This window comes from Salvelinus namaycush, unplaced genomic scaffold (assembly GCF_016432855.1).
Source record: "Salvelinus namaycush isolate Seneca unplaced genomic scaffold, SaNama_1.0 Scaffold484, whole genome shotgun sequence".
NCBI classification, from domain to species: domain Eukaryota; kingdom Metazoa; phylum Chordata; class Actinopteri; order Salmoniformes; family Salmonidae; genus Salvelinus; species Salvelinus namaycush.
The window spans coordinates 78,236-97,988 of NW_024061180.1; the positions used below are offsets into that span (position 1 = coordinate 78,236).

The 19,753-nt window shown below is 43.5% G+C and overlaps 1 protein-coding gene across 1 annotated transcript in view; it reads left to right on the plus strand.

The window, feature by feature from the left end:
- Positions 1-1,163: 1,163 nt before the first annotated feature.
- LOC120041591 (girdin-like) overlaps positions 1,164-19,753 on the plus strand; it is a 29,388-nt gene continuing 10,798 nt past the window's right edge. The window contains exons 1-15 of the mRNA XM_038986459.1: positions 1,164-1,226; positions 1,322-1,413; positions 6,829-6,934; positions 9,172-9,241; positions 10,152-10,210; positions 10,457-10,540; positions 12,708-12,827; positions 14,242-14,411; positions 16,287-16,368; positions 16,911-17,069; positions 17,408-17,554; positions 17,883-18,027; positions 18,269-18,453; positions 18,630-19,131; positions 19,446-19,719. Of these exons, the coding sequence (XP_038842387.1) occupies positions 1,164-1,226; positions 1,322-1,413; positions 6,829-6,934; positions 9,172-9,241; positions 10,152-10,210; positions 10,457-10,540; positions 12,708-12,827; positions 14,242-14,411; positions 16,287-16,368; positions 16,911-17,069; positions 17,408-17,554; positions 17,883-18,027; positions 18,269-18,453; positions 18,630-19,131; positions 19,446-19,719 (2,258 nt within the window). The remainder of the gene's footprint in view (positions 1,227-1,321; positions 1,414-6,828; positions 6,935-9,171; positions 9,242-10,151; positions 10,211-10,456; positions 10,541-12,707; positions 12,828-14,241; positions 14,412-16,286; positions 16,369-16,910; positions 17,070-17,407; positions 17,555-17,882; positions 18,028-18,268; positions 18,454-18,629; positions 19,132-19,445; positions 19,720-19,753) is intronic.

Sequence of the window (19,753 nt, forward strand, 5' to 3'; positions counted from 1 at the left end):
TTGGATTGCGGTTTATGTATCCCCTCAATTTGCATTATACCATGTTTGCTCTTTTTCTGTCCAAATTGTATTTTGTTATTATGGAATAGCCTTTATGTAGCCTATGGTGGTGATATGGAATGGGAAACTTGATTTCTATTCCTGCTTCTTCTAGTGAAGTGTTGCGTTGCTTTAGCGTTATGTGTTGCTTACGGTCGCTTTGTGATGAAAAAGGACCTGCCCCTCCCAGCGATGAGGAGAGGATGGAAAGGGTGGGGTGGGCGGGTGCCGTTGTCATGGCAACAGATTAAGGTCAAAGATATTTTAGACAGCTCTATTAGCACTTTTTGCTCTCGCGGATTAGCACCAACTCGGGATTATTTGATATGGGTGGTGGCATCAGGGATGTGCGATGGTTTGACTGAGGTTAGTATGTTATCAGTTTCGTTTTGTCATGACAAAGATACGGACGGTTGCAAAGATACAACGTATTCAGAGTGAGAGATCATTGTAACTTTTTTGCACTTAGTGTAGGTAGCAACTTTCCCGGCACTGCATCACTCGTAGGTTGAGTGTCCGCAACAAAACGTCAAATTGTAGCTGGTGGATACTGATACGCGCGTGCATGTGTTTTTGTACGGGAAAGAGAGTGAGGAGTGGAGAGAAAGAGGGAGGTAACGTTAGGTATGTGGCACCTGACTGCTTGCAGATGCCTTTGCAGCAGCAGGGAATGGACCTTCCAAGGGATGTAGGTGACATAATATATTTGCGGGGGAAATGCCAATGGAATTTTTTTTGAACAATGCGTGTCCACGGCTACATATCGACATCTTTTCAAAACAAATGATGTAGCATGTTAGATTGTGTACTAGCGACAAAAGTGCGCACATGACTATTATGCAGTCTCACTGCGGCTGCAGCAGGGAGCTACTTGAATTCTCAAATAGTTTTACTAAAGCGACGGGATCCCTGCCGACCACAAGAAATGCTGCAGGCTTTTCCACAATGACAGTGGCTGTGTCCTGCGTTTCATTCACCTCTAGGGATAGGACGACTGTTTGAATAAAGAGTGTTCTGTGTTTATCAAGCAAACGATCTCTCTTTTGACGTCTACAGAAGTCATCATCAAATCCAATATGTTTTGCTGATAAAGGATCGATCAATCATCAAGGACATCGATCAAGATGGAAAGCGAGGTTTTTCTTCCCCATCTGGAGCAATTTATGCTCAGCCCGCTTGTCATTTGGGTAAGTACCCTTCTGCATATTAAACATGTAGCTATGTTAAATGTCCTTGGCGTTGATTTTCCTATTAATAAGTTTTTATTTTTTGTTTTGTTTAGGTGAAGACATTTGGGCAAAACGATGGGAACATGACATTGGATTATTCCGAGTTACTGGATGGGGTAGTTTTGAACAAGATCATGATTCAAATGTAAGTTTTGTCTGTTTTTGTTTTGTTTAGTTGCACATTTTGCCCTATGCACTGCAGCCAATAAGGAAGTTGGCTCTATGCCGGCCTGGTGTAGCCTAATCCAAGTTAATGAGCAGCACTGTCCAGATAAAACAGTGTAGCTGGAATTTGACACATTTTGACCCAGTAGCCCATGTCAATGATTGGCTTATCAACCACTTCTGCTCATCTGACAGCAAGCTACAATGTTGCTCATAATGTTGCTGTGGTCATCCATGCTAATATCGAGAGAAATGACGTAATAATAGGCTATTTAACTTGGTTGCATCAAAGCCAAAGGAACTGAGTAACATTAAGAAATGCTATAGATGGAAGGAATGCAGTTTGGAAACCTACCAAAAAACAATTAGGCAACAGCAAATTCAATCCCTTTTAGACAACTTCCTGGGTAAAATGTTCCACTGCAATAGTGAAGGTGTAAACTTGGCAGTAGAAAATCTTAACAGTATATTTGACCTCTCAGCTTCCCTATCAAATCTAAAAATCTCAAATAGAAAACCGAAGAAAATGAACAACAATGACAAATGGTTTGATAAAGAATGCAAAAATCTAAGAAATAAATTGAGAAACCTGTCCAACCAAAAACATAGAGACCCGGAAAACCTGAGTCTACGCCTTCACTATGGTGAATCACTAAAACAATACAGAAATACACTACGGAAAAAGAAGGAACAGCACATCAGAAATCAGCTCAATGTAATTGAAGACTCCATAGACTCTAACCAATTCTGGGAAAATTGGAAAACACTAAACAAACAACAACACGAAGAATTATCTATCCAAAATGGAGATGTATGGGTAAACCACTTCTCCAATCTTTTTGGCTCTATAACAAAGAATAAAGAGCAAAAACATATACATGATCAAATACAAATCCTAGAATCAACTATTAAAGACTACCAGAACCCACTGGATTCTCCAATTACCTTGAATGAGTTACAGGACAAAATAAAAACCCTCCAACCCAAAAAGGCCTGTGGTGTTGATGGTATCCTTAATGAAATGATCAAATATACAGACAACAAATTCCAATTGGCTATACTAAAACTCTTTAACATCGTCCTTAGCTCTGGCATCTTCCCCAATATTTGGAACCAAGGACTGATCACCCCAATCCACAAAAGTGGAGACAAATTTGACCCCAATAACTACCGTGGAATATGCGTCAACAGTAACCTTGGGAAAATCCTCTGCATTATCATTAACAGCAGACTCGTACATTTCCTCAATGAAAACAATGTACTGAGCAAATGTCAAATTGGCTTTTTACCAAATTACCGTACAACAGACCATGTATTCACCCTACACACCCTAATTGACAACCAAACAAACCAAAACAAAGGCAAAGTCTTCTCATGCTTTGTTGATTTCAAAAAAGCCTTCGACTCAATTTGGCATGAGGGTCTGCTATACAAATTGATGGAAAGTGGTGTTGGGGGTAAAACATACGACATTATAAAATCCATGTACACAAACAACAAGTGTGCGGTTAAAATTGGCAAAAAACACACACATTTCTTCACACAGGGTCGTGGGGTGAGACAGGGATGCAGCTTAAGCCCCACCCTCTTCAACATATATATCAACGAATTGGCGCGGGCACTAGAACAGTCTGCAGCACCCGGTCTCACCCTACTAGAATCCAAAGTCAAATGTCTACTGTTTGCTGATGATCTGGTGCTTCTGTCACCAACCAAGGAGGGCCTACAGCAGCACCTAGATCTTCTGCACAGATTCTGTCAGACCTGGGCCCTGACAGTAAATCTCAGTAAGACCAAAATAATGGTGTTCCAAAAAAGGTCCAGTCACCAGGACCACAAATTCCATCTAGACACCGTTGCCCTAGAGCACACAAAAAACTATACATACCTCGGCCTAAACATCAGCACCACAGGTAACTTCCACAAAGCTGTGAACGATCTGAGAGACAAGGCAAGAAGGGCCTTCTATGCCATCAAAAGGAACATAAATTTCAACATACCAATTAGGATCTGGCTAAAAATACTTGAATCAGTCATAGAGCCCATTGCCCTTTATGGTTGTGAGGTCTGGGGTCCGCTCACCAACCAAGATTTCACAAAATGGGACAAACACCAAATTGAGACTCTGCATGCAGAATTCTGCAAAAATATCCTCCGTGTACAACGTAGAACACCAAATAATGCATGCAGAGCAGAATTAGGCCGATACCCACTAATTATCAAAATCCAGAAAAGAGCCGTTAAATTCTACAACCACCTAAAAGGAAGCGATTCCCAAACCTTCCATAACAAAGCCATCACCTACAGAGAGATGAACCTGGAGAAGAGTCCCCTAAGCAAGCTGGTCCTAGGGCTCTGTTCACAAACACAAACACACCCCACAGAGCCCCAGGACAACAGCACAATTAGACCCAACCAAATCATGAGAAAACAAAAAGATAATTACTTGACACATTGGAAAGAATTAACAAAAAAACAGAGCAAACTAGAATGCTATTTGGCCCTAAACAGAGAGTACACAGTGGCAGAATACCTGACCACTGTGACTGACCCAAACTTAAGGAAAGCTTTGACTATGTACAGACTCAGTGAGCATAGCCTTGCTATTGAGAAAGGCCGCCGTAGGCAGACATGGCTCTCAAGAGAAGACAGGCTATGTGCACACTGCCCACAAAATGAGGTGGAAACTGAGCTGCACTTCCTAACCTCCTGCCCAATGTATGACCATATTAGAGAGACATATTTCCCTCAGATTACACAGATCCACAAAGAATTTGAAAACAAATCCAATTTTGATAAACTCCCATATCTACTGGGAGAAATTCCACAGTGTGCCATCACAGCAGCAAGATTTGTGACCTGTTGCCACAAGAAAAGGGCAACCAGTGAAGAACAAACACCATTGTAAATACAACCCATATTTATGCTTATTTATTTTAACTTGTGTGCTTTAACCATTTGTACATTGTTACAACACTGTATATATATAATATAACATTTGTAATGTCTTTATTGTTTTGAAACTTCTGTATGTGTAATGTTTACTGTTAATTTGTATTGTTTATTTCACTTTTGTATAATATCTACCTCACTTGCTTTGGCAATGTTAACACATGTTTCCCATGCCAATAAAGCCCCTTGAATTGAATTGAATTGAATTGTATTTTGACTATAATCTGAGTGCCAGTCTCTCTGCTATCATGCTAACTCCTTGTCGGTCATTGTCATGTTTGGTGACAATGACATCAGTGTAGTTAGGAAGAGCACAAACAGATCTGGGACCAGGCTGTTTTGACTCCATTTTGACTCCACTTGGGCATGCTATAATTAGAGTGAGTTCTGCTGCCAACTTCATGTAAAAAAAAATGTATGTACAAAGTGATAGAACCCTTAAGCAGTTTGTACTCCAGTCCTCTCAGAATTTAGCCACATTTTGGGAATGCTATTTTTAGAGCTTTGAGTTGTGCCGGGTTGGTTAGGGTCATTCTGCCTGACATTTTGTGTTTTCAGAATGAAGTTGTGTCCTTGTCTGTTTCTGCGTGTAGTCTAGTGGATACAGCTGTTACTAATACAGTGTTACTAATACAGTGTTACTAATACAGTGTTACTAATACAGTGTTACTAATACAGTGTTACTAATACAGCTGTTACTAATACAGTGTTACTAATACAGTGTTACTAATACAGTGTTACTAATACAGTGTTACTAATACAGTGTTACTAATACAGCTGTTACTAATACAGTGTTACTAATACAGTGCAGAGCTGCTGAAGTTCTTGTTAACTAGTCGATGCTGCACAACTGTGTGTGCTTTGTCGCTCACTTGCTCTGAAGGAGTTCATTGTTGTCTATCTGTCTCGGTCAAGAATATGTACTGTAACGTTTCTAATTGGTTTCCAGAAAAGGTCGAGCCTCAGTCCCAGATCACTCCGTGCAGTCTTTCCAGCTCCATTGCTGATGTGACAATGACAGCGACGAAGTTGACAAGACATTACAAAACAGATCTGGGACAAAATAGGTTTTTGTGTGAAGTCCATAGCCATCAAAGTCTTAAAGGAAGTCTTCAAGAGCTTATTGAGTAGCTTATTGTTGGGGTACCTTATGTCTGGGAGAATTATCATCATCACCCACCTAATCATCACAAACTGATGACCCCTCTGATAGACAGTCATTAGTGTGGCTGGGGGTTTGTTAGACCCAGGTTGTCCAATGAAAAGGCACTATAACCCCATAGAACAACTTTTATTATGGGTAGATATAGCCTAGTTCTGAACCTGAGATACCTGTCTATTATAATATCAATATCTAGGACTAATGTAAGTTATGTTTGAAGGGACCCAAATAACTAGAGGTTTAAATATATATATATATATATCCTGTCTTCTTGGGGATAAGAGCGTCTGTCACAGTCTGGCTAAAAAACAATACACACACACACACACACACACACACACACACACACACACACACACAATGCTGGGGCCTGCCGGTGGGTTAGGTTTAGGATAATCCCTTGGATTGCATGGAGACCCTCTGGATTAGGGGCTTGTTGATAGTGTTTAGTTTTATGTGGAGAGCGAGACAGATGGCAGGAGGGAGACAGTAGTGGCTCAGAGACCTACAGGAGACTATGGGGTCATCCTCATTAGGGCTCACAGTAGTGAAACATTTTGCAACGGGAATCGAAAATGTGTGTTTCTTATTGGACCAATTCAGGTAGTCCTTCCCTGTTTTGGAATGTTTGCTTCCATTTGCTGCCTAATGAATACAACCATGGGTACAGGTTGTACATCCTATCTGTTACAGGAGGCTGAGGCCAAATAGGTTTAGGTCACTGTGTCAGTCGTTAGGGAAAATGAAATGGCTGGGAAGGGAGTGGATGAGTGAAGGGAGGACTCTTTTACGTGCTTGAGTGGAGTGTTGCTAGCCTGGTCCCAGATCTGTTTGTGCTGTCTTCCCAACTCGCACGTGTCAAGGACCATAGGAGTTAGAAAGACTGAGCAAACAGATCTGGGAGCAGGCTAGAGTGGAGCAGGCTGATGCTATGGCTAGAGAGCAGCTACCATTTGGCTGTGAATTCATCATGCCATGAGCCTGACAGAGGGAATGATGTAATGGGGCAGAAAAAGAGGGGAAAACAGAGAGAGAGAGCTAGAAGCAGGTTTGATGGGAGTTAAAGCCAAGTTTAGCCAGATGTACTATATCTTTATAGCACCTGGCTTACCACATAACTCACCACCTCTGTGGCTGTAGAAAAAGCATTTATATGTAATGTCATTTCATTTCCTTCAGAGATCACACTGGTAACACTTGACCATCTTTGTGGCTATAGCTGAAATACGTTGTTGTAATTAAGTTGCTATAACGTTATTGTAATGTTTTCATTCTCCTCAGAAACCCCAAAGCGACTCTTCAGAGCATCAACAAAGTGAACAACGACCCCAGTCAGAGGATTCTGAACCTGACCGTTCTCATCCGTCAAATCAAAACCTATTACCTAGTGAGTTACAGTTATGGATGCTCCCTCTTAGTTAAGTTTCCACCATTAAACATTCCTCCCTTTTATACTGTATGGAACATTTGAGTTTGAAAGATTGGCAAGTCAAACCACATTCATTCTAGGGAAGGGACACGACACACACACAGTCTCAAGAAATGCATGATGGGAAGGGTTAATACCCTCTAAGTGAGGAGAGCAGCTCTCTGCACATCTGGCCCACGGCCCTGGCCTGATCTGGTCGGCCACCAGGCCACCCACCAGACTGTCAACCAGGCTCTTCTTAAGACGACTGCCCTAAATATCACCACATCCACCATGTAAACATCTGTGCCATCAGTGTGTGTCGTTAGGCAGGCTACAGTAATGCCTGTGCCAGACCGACAGGGCTTTGGAACGACCCATTTGGGTGGGATCACGACAGAGAGCGAGAGAGTCCCTCTCAGTCACGACTGTCTGTCTGTCTAATGCCGCGGTTTGGATGAAAGCAATTGTAGTAATTAAAAACAGAGCAATTATACAGACATAAGATCAGTAGGGATTGGGAAATAGAGAATTAAGGTTTTCTTCCGGTGGGTTAGAATATATAGTACAGTGTGAATGTGTGATAGCCCCGAGACATACTTTATATTGTTATATTTCCAGTATGGAGATCATTTTGAAACAGAATGTATTTAGCTAGTTTGTTTGTATGAAACACAATTATTCTAGTATCTGTATTTATTTACAGGCATGCATTTGTACAAACCCTCCTCATACAGCACACATAGTGTATCATTACAGTATATCATCTAGAAAAATACATGAAGTATGATAGTCTTTTGAAATGATATTGTTGTAGTTACTACGTAAAGGGTCTGTGGTGTGTTTACCACAGTTGAGTACGAGTTCAATCTCATCATCGCAGCGATCTACTTTCCCAAGGGTTTGATTTGGATTCCAGAGGGACAGTTCAATCACTTCTAATTCTTGCTCAGCAAAAAAAACAGGAAAGAAACACCAAGAACAATCAAGATATCTAATGAATTCCCCTCAGAATTCCCTATGGGCCCTGGTCAAAAAGGAGTGGATTGCAATTTGGGAGGTATGCTAAGATGGCAAATGAAGACGGCAGCTCTCCTCTCTCTCTCTCTGCAGTAATGTAGGCTACAAGAGATGAAATGGAGTTTGAATCCCAGACACTATCATTTCAGGACAGATTCAAATTCTGTCATATTTAGACATAATTATTTTGGGATGGAATTGGCCTAGTTTGTGTTAGTCTTAGATTTGTGCATTTTGTGACAGGATTTTTAAAGATATATTTTTTTGTCATATTCAGCTGCAACATTACAGCTGTCATCTCCATGTCAAATGTATCCAAGTCTTATTTTGTGTGTAGTGCACCAATCACTGTTTGAAGAGATGATTTTATCTCAACTCTGCTATAAACCGCAATCAAAAAAATTGACTTCACTTCATAATCAGATTTTAGCTCGAGGGGGAAAGCAAAGTGACCCCAGAGCCCAGTCCCTTGAACATTCCTCACTAGAAATGGGTCACGGTCACTGGAAAAATTGACTGGTTGTTTGGATGGCAGTGGTTGATTTTACTGCATCACAGCTGCATGGCTAGCCAGAATGGAACTCTCTTACTGGGGACTTTACTAATTGTTTCCTGGACTAAAGAGGGGCCCTGGTTTTTTTCTCAATGGGAAATTAAACATTGCATTACACATTCACACCACATTAGCCTAGCTAGCCACTGTAGCGACCAACAACAAACATGGGTTCAAATAGTATTTAGTTTCTTTCCAATACTTTCGCTGTGCTTGATTGAGCTTATCCTGGCACAATGGAACCAATGGAATAGTCCCTAAAGTGCAAACCCTGCCCACCTGGCACTCGACGCAGCCTAAATAAAATGTGCTACATATTTGAAAGAAAATACATTTTATTTGAACTCAGGTCTGGTCAACAATTCCCCAGACTGGAAAGTGCCTCTGGCATTATAGGCTGAAAGGGTTATGCATAAAGAAGCACCAAAGAAACTGCCCATTTCTTACAGCCATTCTGGTCCCTCTCCATCTGTTGGCACCAAGTCTACATATTTAAATGCCTGACTATACATATACAACCTTCCTCATTCAGATAGCATTGGCCAGATCCCAACAGTGTTTTTTGTCCTCCTGTCTCACTCTTTCATTGTCCTTTTCTGTACCCATCCTCCCTTTTTCATCCCCCCTTTTCTCTCTTTCCTAGGAGACTCTGAGGCAGCTGATCATGATGCCCTTACCCAACTTGTTGGTGCTTGGCAAGACTCCTCACTGTGGTATGTATGCCCACCATGCCCACACCGTTTTACATTCTGTTGAGAAACCCAAAGCGAGAGCAGTACACCCTTTAAATTCTACTGGTGGCCATTGAATTCTATGTAAAATACAGTACTACTTTAGTTCCACAGATGTAGAATCTTCATTTGATCACCCTGTTGTTGCCGAAAATGTCAAACTTTTATTGTATTCAATGTTTAAAAAGGCTTTTCAAGTTGGTAATATCCACTTTAAAATATCAGACTTGATTTGCCCTAACAACATTTTTTATCAACCCCTACAAAAATGTTCATAAATTATAATCCACACAATAATTCACATTTCCTGTTGCTGCAGGATTCTTTTCCTTCTATGAGAAAGTGGTCAAATGAAGATCCTACCTGTAGACTTGGTTTGCCAGTCACACATGTCTGTTGAGAGACTAGAAATACCAACTGTATCTGTGCTGCACAGTTAAGTACAGTTTGTCAGATGATTGACACCATCTTAGAGTTTGCAGTATTATCCTTCCATTTGTTGTCCATGACATACCGTGACAGAATATAATTATTCATATGAGTAAATCAGACCAGTTAATTTGCAATGCTGCCCTATAAATTGACCTCAAAACTCCTATAAGACAGACTTTGACGGCCTTCGCTGTCTGTGTCTTCAGCAGATGTGTAATTCAATAGCACACCATCAGTCTGATAGATGTGCTAGCCTTGGTGACAGGCTCTGGCCTGATGAGTGACCCAAATTCACACAGCAGCCTGCCTCAAGTTAGGCTGCATCTGACTCTCCTTTAATCATTGACTTTAATCTGCATGTTACTGAATGTGGAACAAGCTAGCCTGAGTCCCAGATGTGTCTTGCCACTCCACTGCTGAATCTAATGTGGGGGGTTGTATTTTGGGGTTTTCTCCTCAGAGCAAAGTCTGGAGGAAATGAAGAAATTACTTCTTCTCTTATTGGGCTGTGCTGTCCAGGTAGGAGGAGTTGGAGGGTTGTGTGTATTTGTGTGTCACTGTGTGTGTGTGTGGGGGGGGGGGGGGGGGGGGGGTCTGCTTGTTGTTTTAGCTAGCTCATAATTGAGGATTTGAGGGGGACCCCTGTTTCACCTCACCAACAGGATGTCCGTCCCCCAGGCTAGGCTACACACACTCATTAAGACCCTAATCTACTACACCCACTCATTAAGACCCTAATCTACTACACCCACTGTGTGTTTTCAGTGTGAGAAGAAAGAGGAGTACGTGGAACGCATCCAGACCCTCGACTTCGACACGAAAGCAGCAATAGCTGCTCATATCCAAGAGGTACAGTATCTCCTTCCACGTTGCGCTTGTCCCTGGTCTGTGCGTGACAATGACAGCAGTAGAGTCGGCAAGACAGATCTGGGACTCAGGCTAGCTTGTTCCACATTCAGTAACATGCATGTTTCTCTTATGTGGAAGTATTAGTCATTGAGGACATGACAAGGGCAGGCTAGCCATTTGCAAACTGTTTATAGCGACATGCATCAAACTGTGTTGTGATTTAAATAATTATCCTTTTTAAAAAAGCATTACAAACATTAAATGTACAATAATTCGTTAAAGGTCCTATATAATATAGTAATATATAATAATATATAATAATAATAATATATAATATAGTAATAAACAACAACATAATAAATCCATTTGGCATGTGTGAATACATTTTATACGGTGGTCCCGGGAATCAAACTCACTACCCTGGCATTACAAGCACCACACTCTACCAATTGAGCTACAAAGGACTACGTGGTTAGCTTTATACCACATTTATCCCACATTTATTTATTTAGGAGAACAATAATACCTTTCATTGTATTTAGTTCATATGGGAAATTCCGTAATTATTTCCCTCAGGTAATAGAAGTTCACATGGAACTTAAGGTCATAGGTCAATTCGTAATTTTTATTAGGATCCAATTTAGCTAACGCCGTAACGCTAGCTAATCTTCCTGGGGTCCAACACCAACTAGCAAGACATTACAAACAACCACAATCAAGACTTCACAAACATTCAACAAGTAGACAATACAGATAATTACAATACCTGACAGGAAACACATTTAACATTCAGTTGATGCTTTCTATTTCCTGTCCAGTCATATGGTCTATCGCATTAGATGTTCTTTTATTTTCTTCTTGAAGGTGGATTTACTTTTTGCCTGAGAAATATGGATTGGTAAAGAGTTCCATTCAGCTATGGCTCTACATAAAACTGTAGATTTAAGGCGATTTGTCCTTGGCGTGGGTTGTTTTAGCTGCCATGAATTTGCCTGTCTGGTTTGGTGGTTATGCGTGTTGCTAGTATGTAATAACTGGACTGAAAAATTCAGTGTGTTTTTCAAAAATATAACATTCCTAAAGAAAATCAGAAGACTGGATAGTAATTTGTTTTGAACGTGAAGCCGTGAGAGATTCTGATGCATTTGGATAATATTCATACGGATAGAGCAAACCAGGCAGCCCTGTTTTGAGCCATTTGGAGCTTTTTTAGATCTTTCTTTGCTACAGATGACCGTATAACTGGACAGTACTCTAAGTGTGATAGGACCAGGGCTTGACCATATAACTGGACAGTACTCTAAGTGGGATTGACCATATAACTGGACAGTACACTAAGTGTGATAGGACCAGGGATTGTCCATATAACTGGACAGTACTCTAAGTGTGATAGGACCAGGGCTTGACCATATAACTGGACAGTACTCTAAGTGTGATAGGACCAGGGATTGACCATATAACTGGACAGTACTCTAAGTGTGATTGACCATATAACTGGGCAGTACTCTAAGTGTGATAGGCCCAGGGATTGATTCAGTGTGATAGATTTGACATACTCTGAACAGGTCACGAGCAATGCAAACTAAATGAAAAGGCTTTAGGATTCCCCAGGAATGAATACCAAAGGAACATTCTAGCACGTGTTGTCTTGTCTGCGTGACAACGATACACAGTGTTCTGTCACTGTTACACAGCACGATCATCAAGCACTTTTTGGGGACAGTGTGCAATGAAAAACTGTCGTTGCATTGCCAGTCTTCCATTGTAGCCAATCTAGAAACAGACCAATAACATTGGTCCGAACATTGTCATTTGAAACACATGTGCTGGGTGTTTTGCAACATTAGAGGATGAGTCTAATAACACACATAGATATTGATAAAAGACCTGCACAATATTACACTATACTTGACTCCACACACTAACATGTTTTTAGGGTAATTTATTATGAAGTGGTACCTATGTACAGTATCATTCCACGTACTGCTTTGAGATACATATATACGGAGAATGGAGTGAATGGAATGGCGTCAAACCATGTATTTGATTTATTTGAATAAATTCCACTCATTCTGCTGCAGCCTTTACCACGAGCCCGTCCTCACCAACCTTCGGTGCTGTAAATCATTGTGACTGCAACTCTCTGTTCCTCCCTGTGATTGGTCAGGTTACCCACAGTCAGGATAGTGTACTGGACCTCCATTGGCTGGAGGCCAGCGAGCTCTGTGCTGAGGACCTGGAGACCCTGTTCAGACGCCTGGTGGACCAGAGAGACACACAGCTGGAGGTAGGGGGTTATAAATGGGTTATGGAGGGGTTATGAAGGGTTATGAATGTGTTATGTTATCCTTAGGTAGGCCTGGTGGACCAGAGAGACACACAGCTTGAGGTAGGGGGTTATAAATGGGTTATGAAGGGTTATGAATGTGTTATGTTATCCTTATGTAGGCCTGGTGGACCAGAGAGACACAGCTGGAGGTAGGGGGTTATAAATGGGTTATGGAGGGGTTATGAAGGGTTATGAATGTGTTATGTTATCCTTATGTAGGCCTGGTGGACCAGAGAGACACACAGCTGGAGGTAGGGGGTTATAAATGGGTTATGTAGGGGTTATGAAGGGTTATGAATGTGTTATGTTATCCTTAGGTAGGCCTGGTGGACCAGAGAGACACACAGCTGGAGGTAGGGGGTTATAAATGGGTTATGTAGGGGTTATGAAGGGTTATGAATGTGTAATGTTATCCTTATGTAGGCCTGGTGGACCAGAGAGACACACAGCTGGAGGTAGGGGGTTATAAATGGGTTATGAAGGGTTATGAATGTGTTATGTTATCCTTATGTAGGCCTGGTGGACCAGAGAGACACAGCTGGAGGTAGGGGGTTATAAATGGGTTATGGAGGGGTTATGAAGGGTTATGAATGTGTTATGTTATCCTTATGTCGGCCTGGTGGACCAGAGAGACACACAGCTGGAGGTAGGGGGTTATAAATGGGTTATGTAGGGGTTATGAAGGGTTATGAATGTGTTATGTTATCCTTACGTAGGCCTGGTGGACCAGAGAGACACAGCTGGAGGTAGGGGGTTATAAATGGGTTATGGAGGGGTTATGAAGGGTTATGAATGTGTTATGTTATCCTTATGTAGGCCTGGTGGACCAGAGAGACACAGCTGGAGGTAGGGGGTTATAAATGGGTTATGTAGGGGTTATGAAGGGTTATGAATGTGTTATGTTATCCTTACGTAGGCCTGGTGGACCAGAGAGACACAGCTGGAGGTAGGGGGTTATAAATGGGTTATGGAGGGGTTATGAAGGGTTATGAATGTGTTATGTTATCCTTATGTAGGCCTGGTGGACCAGAGAGACACACAGCTGGAGGTAGGGGCAACTGTTGACATACTGCACAGTGTTTCTAGGTTTGACCTTGCTGAGTCATACAAGATATTGCTGTGTCATAAAATATTCCGTAATTTGACGATAATGTATTTCAATGGAATATCTTTGAGCATTGTCTTACTAGGCTTTTATAGCAATAGTTACTGATTAACCTTTTATATTGATCTGTGGTGAAATGGAGGAAGTTGAAACGGAGGAACTTGAAAGGGAGGAAGTTGAACTTGAAATGACAGGTGAAGGAGAAGTGTCATTTCCTGTCCTATTTTCATCTTTCCTCCCTCTGTTCTTTTCTCCTCCCCACACAAGACTATTTTAGAGCTAATGCAGGAGAGAGAGTCCACCTCGTCACCCTCTCCGCCCAGCGCCCAGTCCCCCAGCGACTGTCCCAGCATGCAACAGCAGGCGGCATCCCACCAGCACCTGTCTGTAGAGCTGGCCGACTCCAAGGCCAAGGTCAGACGGCTGCGTCAGGAGCTGTGAGTAGTCAGATAAGGACACTCCCAGTCCCAACCCTCCCACTCAGTAGTCATAAAGTAACCTGGGCATGACAATAACAGCAATGGGGTTGGCAAGACAACATAAACAGATCTCAAACGCAGGCTAAGCATAAATGTACTTGAAAGGCACAATCTGTCATTTTAACAGTAGTGCAGTACTGCTTCAGGACTTTCTTTTTTTTCTTCTTTAAAAAAAATATTTTCTCCCCAATTTTCGTGGTATCCAATCACTAGTAATTACTATCTTGTCTCATCGCTACAACTCCCGTACGGGCTCGGAAGAGACGAAGGTCGAAAGCCATGCGTCCTCCAAAGCACAACCCAACCAAGCCGCACTGCTTCTTAACACAGCGCGCCTCCAACCCGGAAGCCAGCCGCACCAATGTGTCGGAGGAAACACCGTGCACCTGGCCCGCCACAGGAGTCGCTGGAGCGCGATGAGACAAGGATATCCCTACCGGCCAAACCCTCCCTAACCCGGACGACGCTAGGCCAATTGTGCGTCGCCCCACGGACCTCCCGGTCGCGGCCGGCTGCGACAGAGCCTGGGCGCGAACCCAGAGACTCTGGTGGCGCAGCTAGCGCAGCGATGCAGTGCCCTAGACCACTGCGCCACCCGGGAGGCCCCTGCTTCAGGACTTTCTGAGTCATCTTCCACCCAACTGCTCGTTGTGTTTAGAGGATACATATGTCATTTCCCTAACCCAGCGTTAGAGGATATACTGTATGTAAGCCTTCTTTAAAGAACTCAAAAGCACCCTAGGGCATCTTCATTTCCTGTTTTATATTCTGTACAACATTTGAAATAGCATGAATGAGACCAACTAGTTCCAGTATCATTTTATATATTTTTTAAATAATTAGTTGAAATCAAATCCTGTAAGTGCTTTTTTTCTCAGGTTGTCTCCACATATGTTTGGAGGTTAAACAGTTGAGCTGTGAGACAAGGCAAACGGTCAACAGTGAAGAGAGAGAGAGAGAGAGAGAGAGAGAGAGAGAGAGAGAGAGAGAGAGAGAGAGAGAGAGAGAGAGAGGGAGAGAGAGAGTCATCCTGAACGGATACAGGAGAAGGTGTCTGGGGATAGTTTGGCCCAGATTCTCTCCCTGGCCTGCCTTGGCATGAACCTCCAGGGCCTTGCATCACCATTGTCCCACTTTGGCCCTCTTCCTCCCTCCCCAGACCTGATTCAGCCCTCCATCTCTCCTCCTCTTCTCTCTTTTATCGCTTTCATTGTCTAACCGGGACATGCTGACTCTACCCCCTGGGCAGTACAGTATCCTCATAATGCAACCCAACACTATCTGTTCTGTCCCTAGAAATGTAACAGCTTTCGGTTGTAGGGCACACTTGATGTCAACAAAGTGATAGGTTTGTGAGAAAACACGTACGAGAGAAGCTTTTCTCCTAGGGATTCTAAAAAATGGTCATGCATTGGATGCCTGGTCAGTGTGGTGTTACTTCCCAGAGAACCTGGGGGTGGAGGAGGTGATGGTCTGGGTGCTGCAGTGTGTGGTGGAATGTGGCCAAGCAAGCAGGAGCCAGGCATCCCATATCTGCACTCTTAGAAAAAAAGGGTCCCAAAAGGGTTCTACATGGAACCCAAAAGGGGTTCTTCAAAGGGTTCTCTTATATAATATTAAATTGAACATGTTAAATGTCTTCTCCGAGAGCTGTATATAATGGCTGTATGACTTGACCTACTGTATCTGTCTGAGTGGATGGGGGGTAGAAGTCGGGACCGTGCGGGTGGCGTGCATGCGTTTGTGCGGCAACATTAAGAAAAGCTCTGCATACTTACACCCTCCCTCTCCATCTCTTTCTCTCCCCTCCCTCCCTCCCTCCCTCCCGCTCAGAGAGGAGAAGAGTGAGCAGGTACTGGACTGCAGACAGGAGCTGGAGAACATGGAGGCTGAGTTCAAGAGGATTCAACAGGAGGTAGAGAGAAGAGACGCACGCACACACACACAGACACACACACACACACACACACACATGGACCTCCTCTCTAACCCTCAGTAACATGACACACAGTATCCTTACTTCTATCAGAGATTATTCAGATGAATGTACACTATGCTTCAGTGTAGATAAAGCCGTAGTGCTTAGCTAGTGACCGTGGCTACACCTCAACACTGTTTTCTACAACAGTAGCTTGATCTCCTGACTTCCTAAATCTGTTTTCTTGAAAGGAGAAAGAGAGATTTCTTATTTATTTTCATGCCTAAAACATGGTTTTTCATCAACTGGGTTACATGGTCAGGGAAACCTCTCATACATTCAGTGAAATTCAAAGACTTTAATATTCAAAAGATAAATACAGTGTAGATAGTTTTGTTTAAACTGTAGGTTTGTTTTAAGACAGGGGCTACTTCCCAGTATTTTCCTCTCCCCACTTGAGAGAACTCTTGCCGTATATTTACCCCACGACGGTGTCCCATGTATGCTAAAACTCTTTCCCGTGTCGGTGTCCGTATCAGAACTCTGTGTTGCTAGCGGAGGCCCGGTCAGCCCGTACGTACCGTGACGAGCTGGATGCCCTGAGAGAGAGGGCCATCAGGGCTGACAAGCTGGAGAGCGAGGTGGGACGATACCGCGAGAAACTACACAACATGGAGTTCTACAAGGCCAAAGTGGAGGTACGGTACCGTACGGAGGAACACATTCAATACTCAGAATATAGCATGATAAACAGCCACATTGAAAACAAAACGCTGTTTTACCTTAAAATGTGAATTTTGTCCACGGTTAAATTTATATCAGAACGTTTCAGAATGCAAACCACCACAGCTACTAATATTTCAAATCAAATGTGAAGGTTTTACAAATTACTGTTATCGCACTTTGCAAAAACTTAGCTAGATCTCAAACAATACTTCATGTATTTCATCATTTAACAATTGACATAAATCTGTTGTTGTCATGTACCCGACAGGAGTTTCTTTGTAACAGCGTTGATTTGTGTCTTATCTTGTAGGAGTTGAAGGAGGATAACTGTGTGTTGCTGGAGACCAAGGCTGTACTGCAGCAGCAGCTGGAGGGGTGGAGGGCCCGCTCTGATAAACTACACCAGCTAGAGAAACACAGTCTGCTGCTCAACGCCAGGGTCCATGTCATGGAACAGGTAGAAAACACGGAGCATTATGCAGTGGATTACATGTATGTAAACAGTGGTCAATATGAACATTGAGGGGAAACAGGTGAAAGGTTAAGGGAAGGATAGGAAAGGGACTGGTCTTAGTGCAGGGGAGGATGTGTATTGGAGGATACATGCGATGGAACAGGTTGATGGACAAAGAGGATCATACATGCTTGGGTTATGTTGTGGACATGTGTGTGCCATGGTCAAAAGGTCATACTTTCAACGAAGATCAGATAGAGAAATGGGAAGTTGAATATCTTTAGAATAACAACGTCATCTCACCCTCGTCCTCCCTCTCGGCCCTTCCCAGGAGAAGGAGGTGGACAGGAGGCGCATGGAGGAGCTGCAGGAGGAGAACCTGGCCTTGGAGCTGGCCCAGAGGAGGAGCATGGAGGAGTCACAGCACCTGGGATGGGAGCTGGAGCAGCTCTCCAGGAGCCCCGACAACTCACAGGGTAAGGCTGACAGTCTACTCTACCCACTTCATCTGCCCTGTGGGAGCAATGGTACTTATAGGAAGAGAAGTGACATGTGAAATATCATTCTAACGTTATGGACTATTCTATATGGCACAAAAAGGATAACTTCAATAAGATCATCCATTCAGTCATTATCTCACCTGTCTGTTCATAGTGGAGGTTATGTAACAGCTAGTTCGTATTCCTGTCATCCTTTCGGTCTGATGGTTGTGTTCAGGTCAGAAGTCTCTGGGTGAGGAGGTGGTTGATGGGACTAGGAGTCATCTGCTGAGGCTGGAGAGAGAGAACCAAAGCCTGCTCAGGACCATAGAGGATCTGAGAGCTGCTGACCTCAGCCTGGGACCGCAGCACAACCATAACCATGAGCACACGCGGAGGGACAGCCAGCGACCCACAAACACGGTAACTAACCAGGGACCACGACACAAACATGAACACAATAGCCACACACAGCTGCTCAGGGAGCACACGTACAACCATCAACCCACACATTCGGATTCCGTCGACTCTATCGAACTATAGCAGTGAACGGTGCTATTTCCATGTGAAAATGTTGGTCGTGTTTCCTTGTTTATTAGGTTGAGGTGGTTAGAGAGTACCTTGGCAGTTTAGACAACACCTCCTGGGAGCAGTCTGAATTGGTCATCAAAGAGGATTGTGACATTGACATAGACACATCACATCACACAAAGTGCAACGGAGTGTCGGTTGACCTAGAGGGAGAGATTGACCGACTGGAGAGAGAGAGCGAGACCCTCAAGGAGAAGATGGACCTTCAGAAGCAAGAGAAAGGCCAACTCGAAGACGGAGAGTCTTGCCATCTGAGTGACCCCATGGCTGACCCGGAAGCAGTAGCTAAAGACAACACCCGCAATCTCCTTCAACCAGGCGCTTCAGTGTCTCTGACTCGCGACACCTCACCCTGCTCTAAGAACAAGAGTCCACGTCGGGAGAACAGTAGCACGGGGCTGCAGACGAGGGCTTCCTCTTCATCCACTAAGCACACAGAGCGCCTGGAAGCTAAGTGTAGAGCCCTGGACACAGAGAACCAGCGGCTTCAGGCTGCCCTGGACAACACAGGTTGGTCTTCTGTGAGAATGTTGTGGTACTGCTGTCTCTTTGTAGCGTTTGGCTCTGTTGCGTTAGATACAGGGGCATTAAATGGGCAATATGAAACGCTTTATTTGTTCAGGGATCCATATGCCTGTTGATTTTTGTGCTCTGTATGCCGGCAAACCTAATAATTGATGATTGGTGATTAATGAAGTAGCCTATATTAATTCAGACGTATTATTATTTATTTTTTATCCACCCACCCTCGCACATGCCCATCCATCCAACCACCTATCCATCCACCCCCACACCCTTCCATCCATACATCCACTCACCTCCAGGCCGGAAGCTCCAGCGGCTGGAGGCCGAGGTCCACGAGCTGGAGGCTGAGAACCAGATCCTGCAGGCTGGGCTGGAGGAGCTGAGGATCTCCTCGCGGCGCATGGAGCAGCTGGAGCAGGAGAAGCAGACCCTGGAGCAGGAGGCTTCAGGCCTGGAGAGAGATAAGAGGAGGCTGGAGAAGGAGAACCGCAGGCTGAGGCAACAGGCAGAGATCCAGGACTCTACCCTGGACGGGAGCAACCTGAGGGTGGCTAGTCTGGAGAGAGAGAACAGGTATGATGCTAATGGTCACCATGATATGATCGTG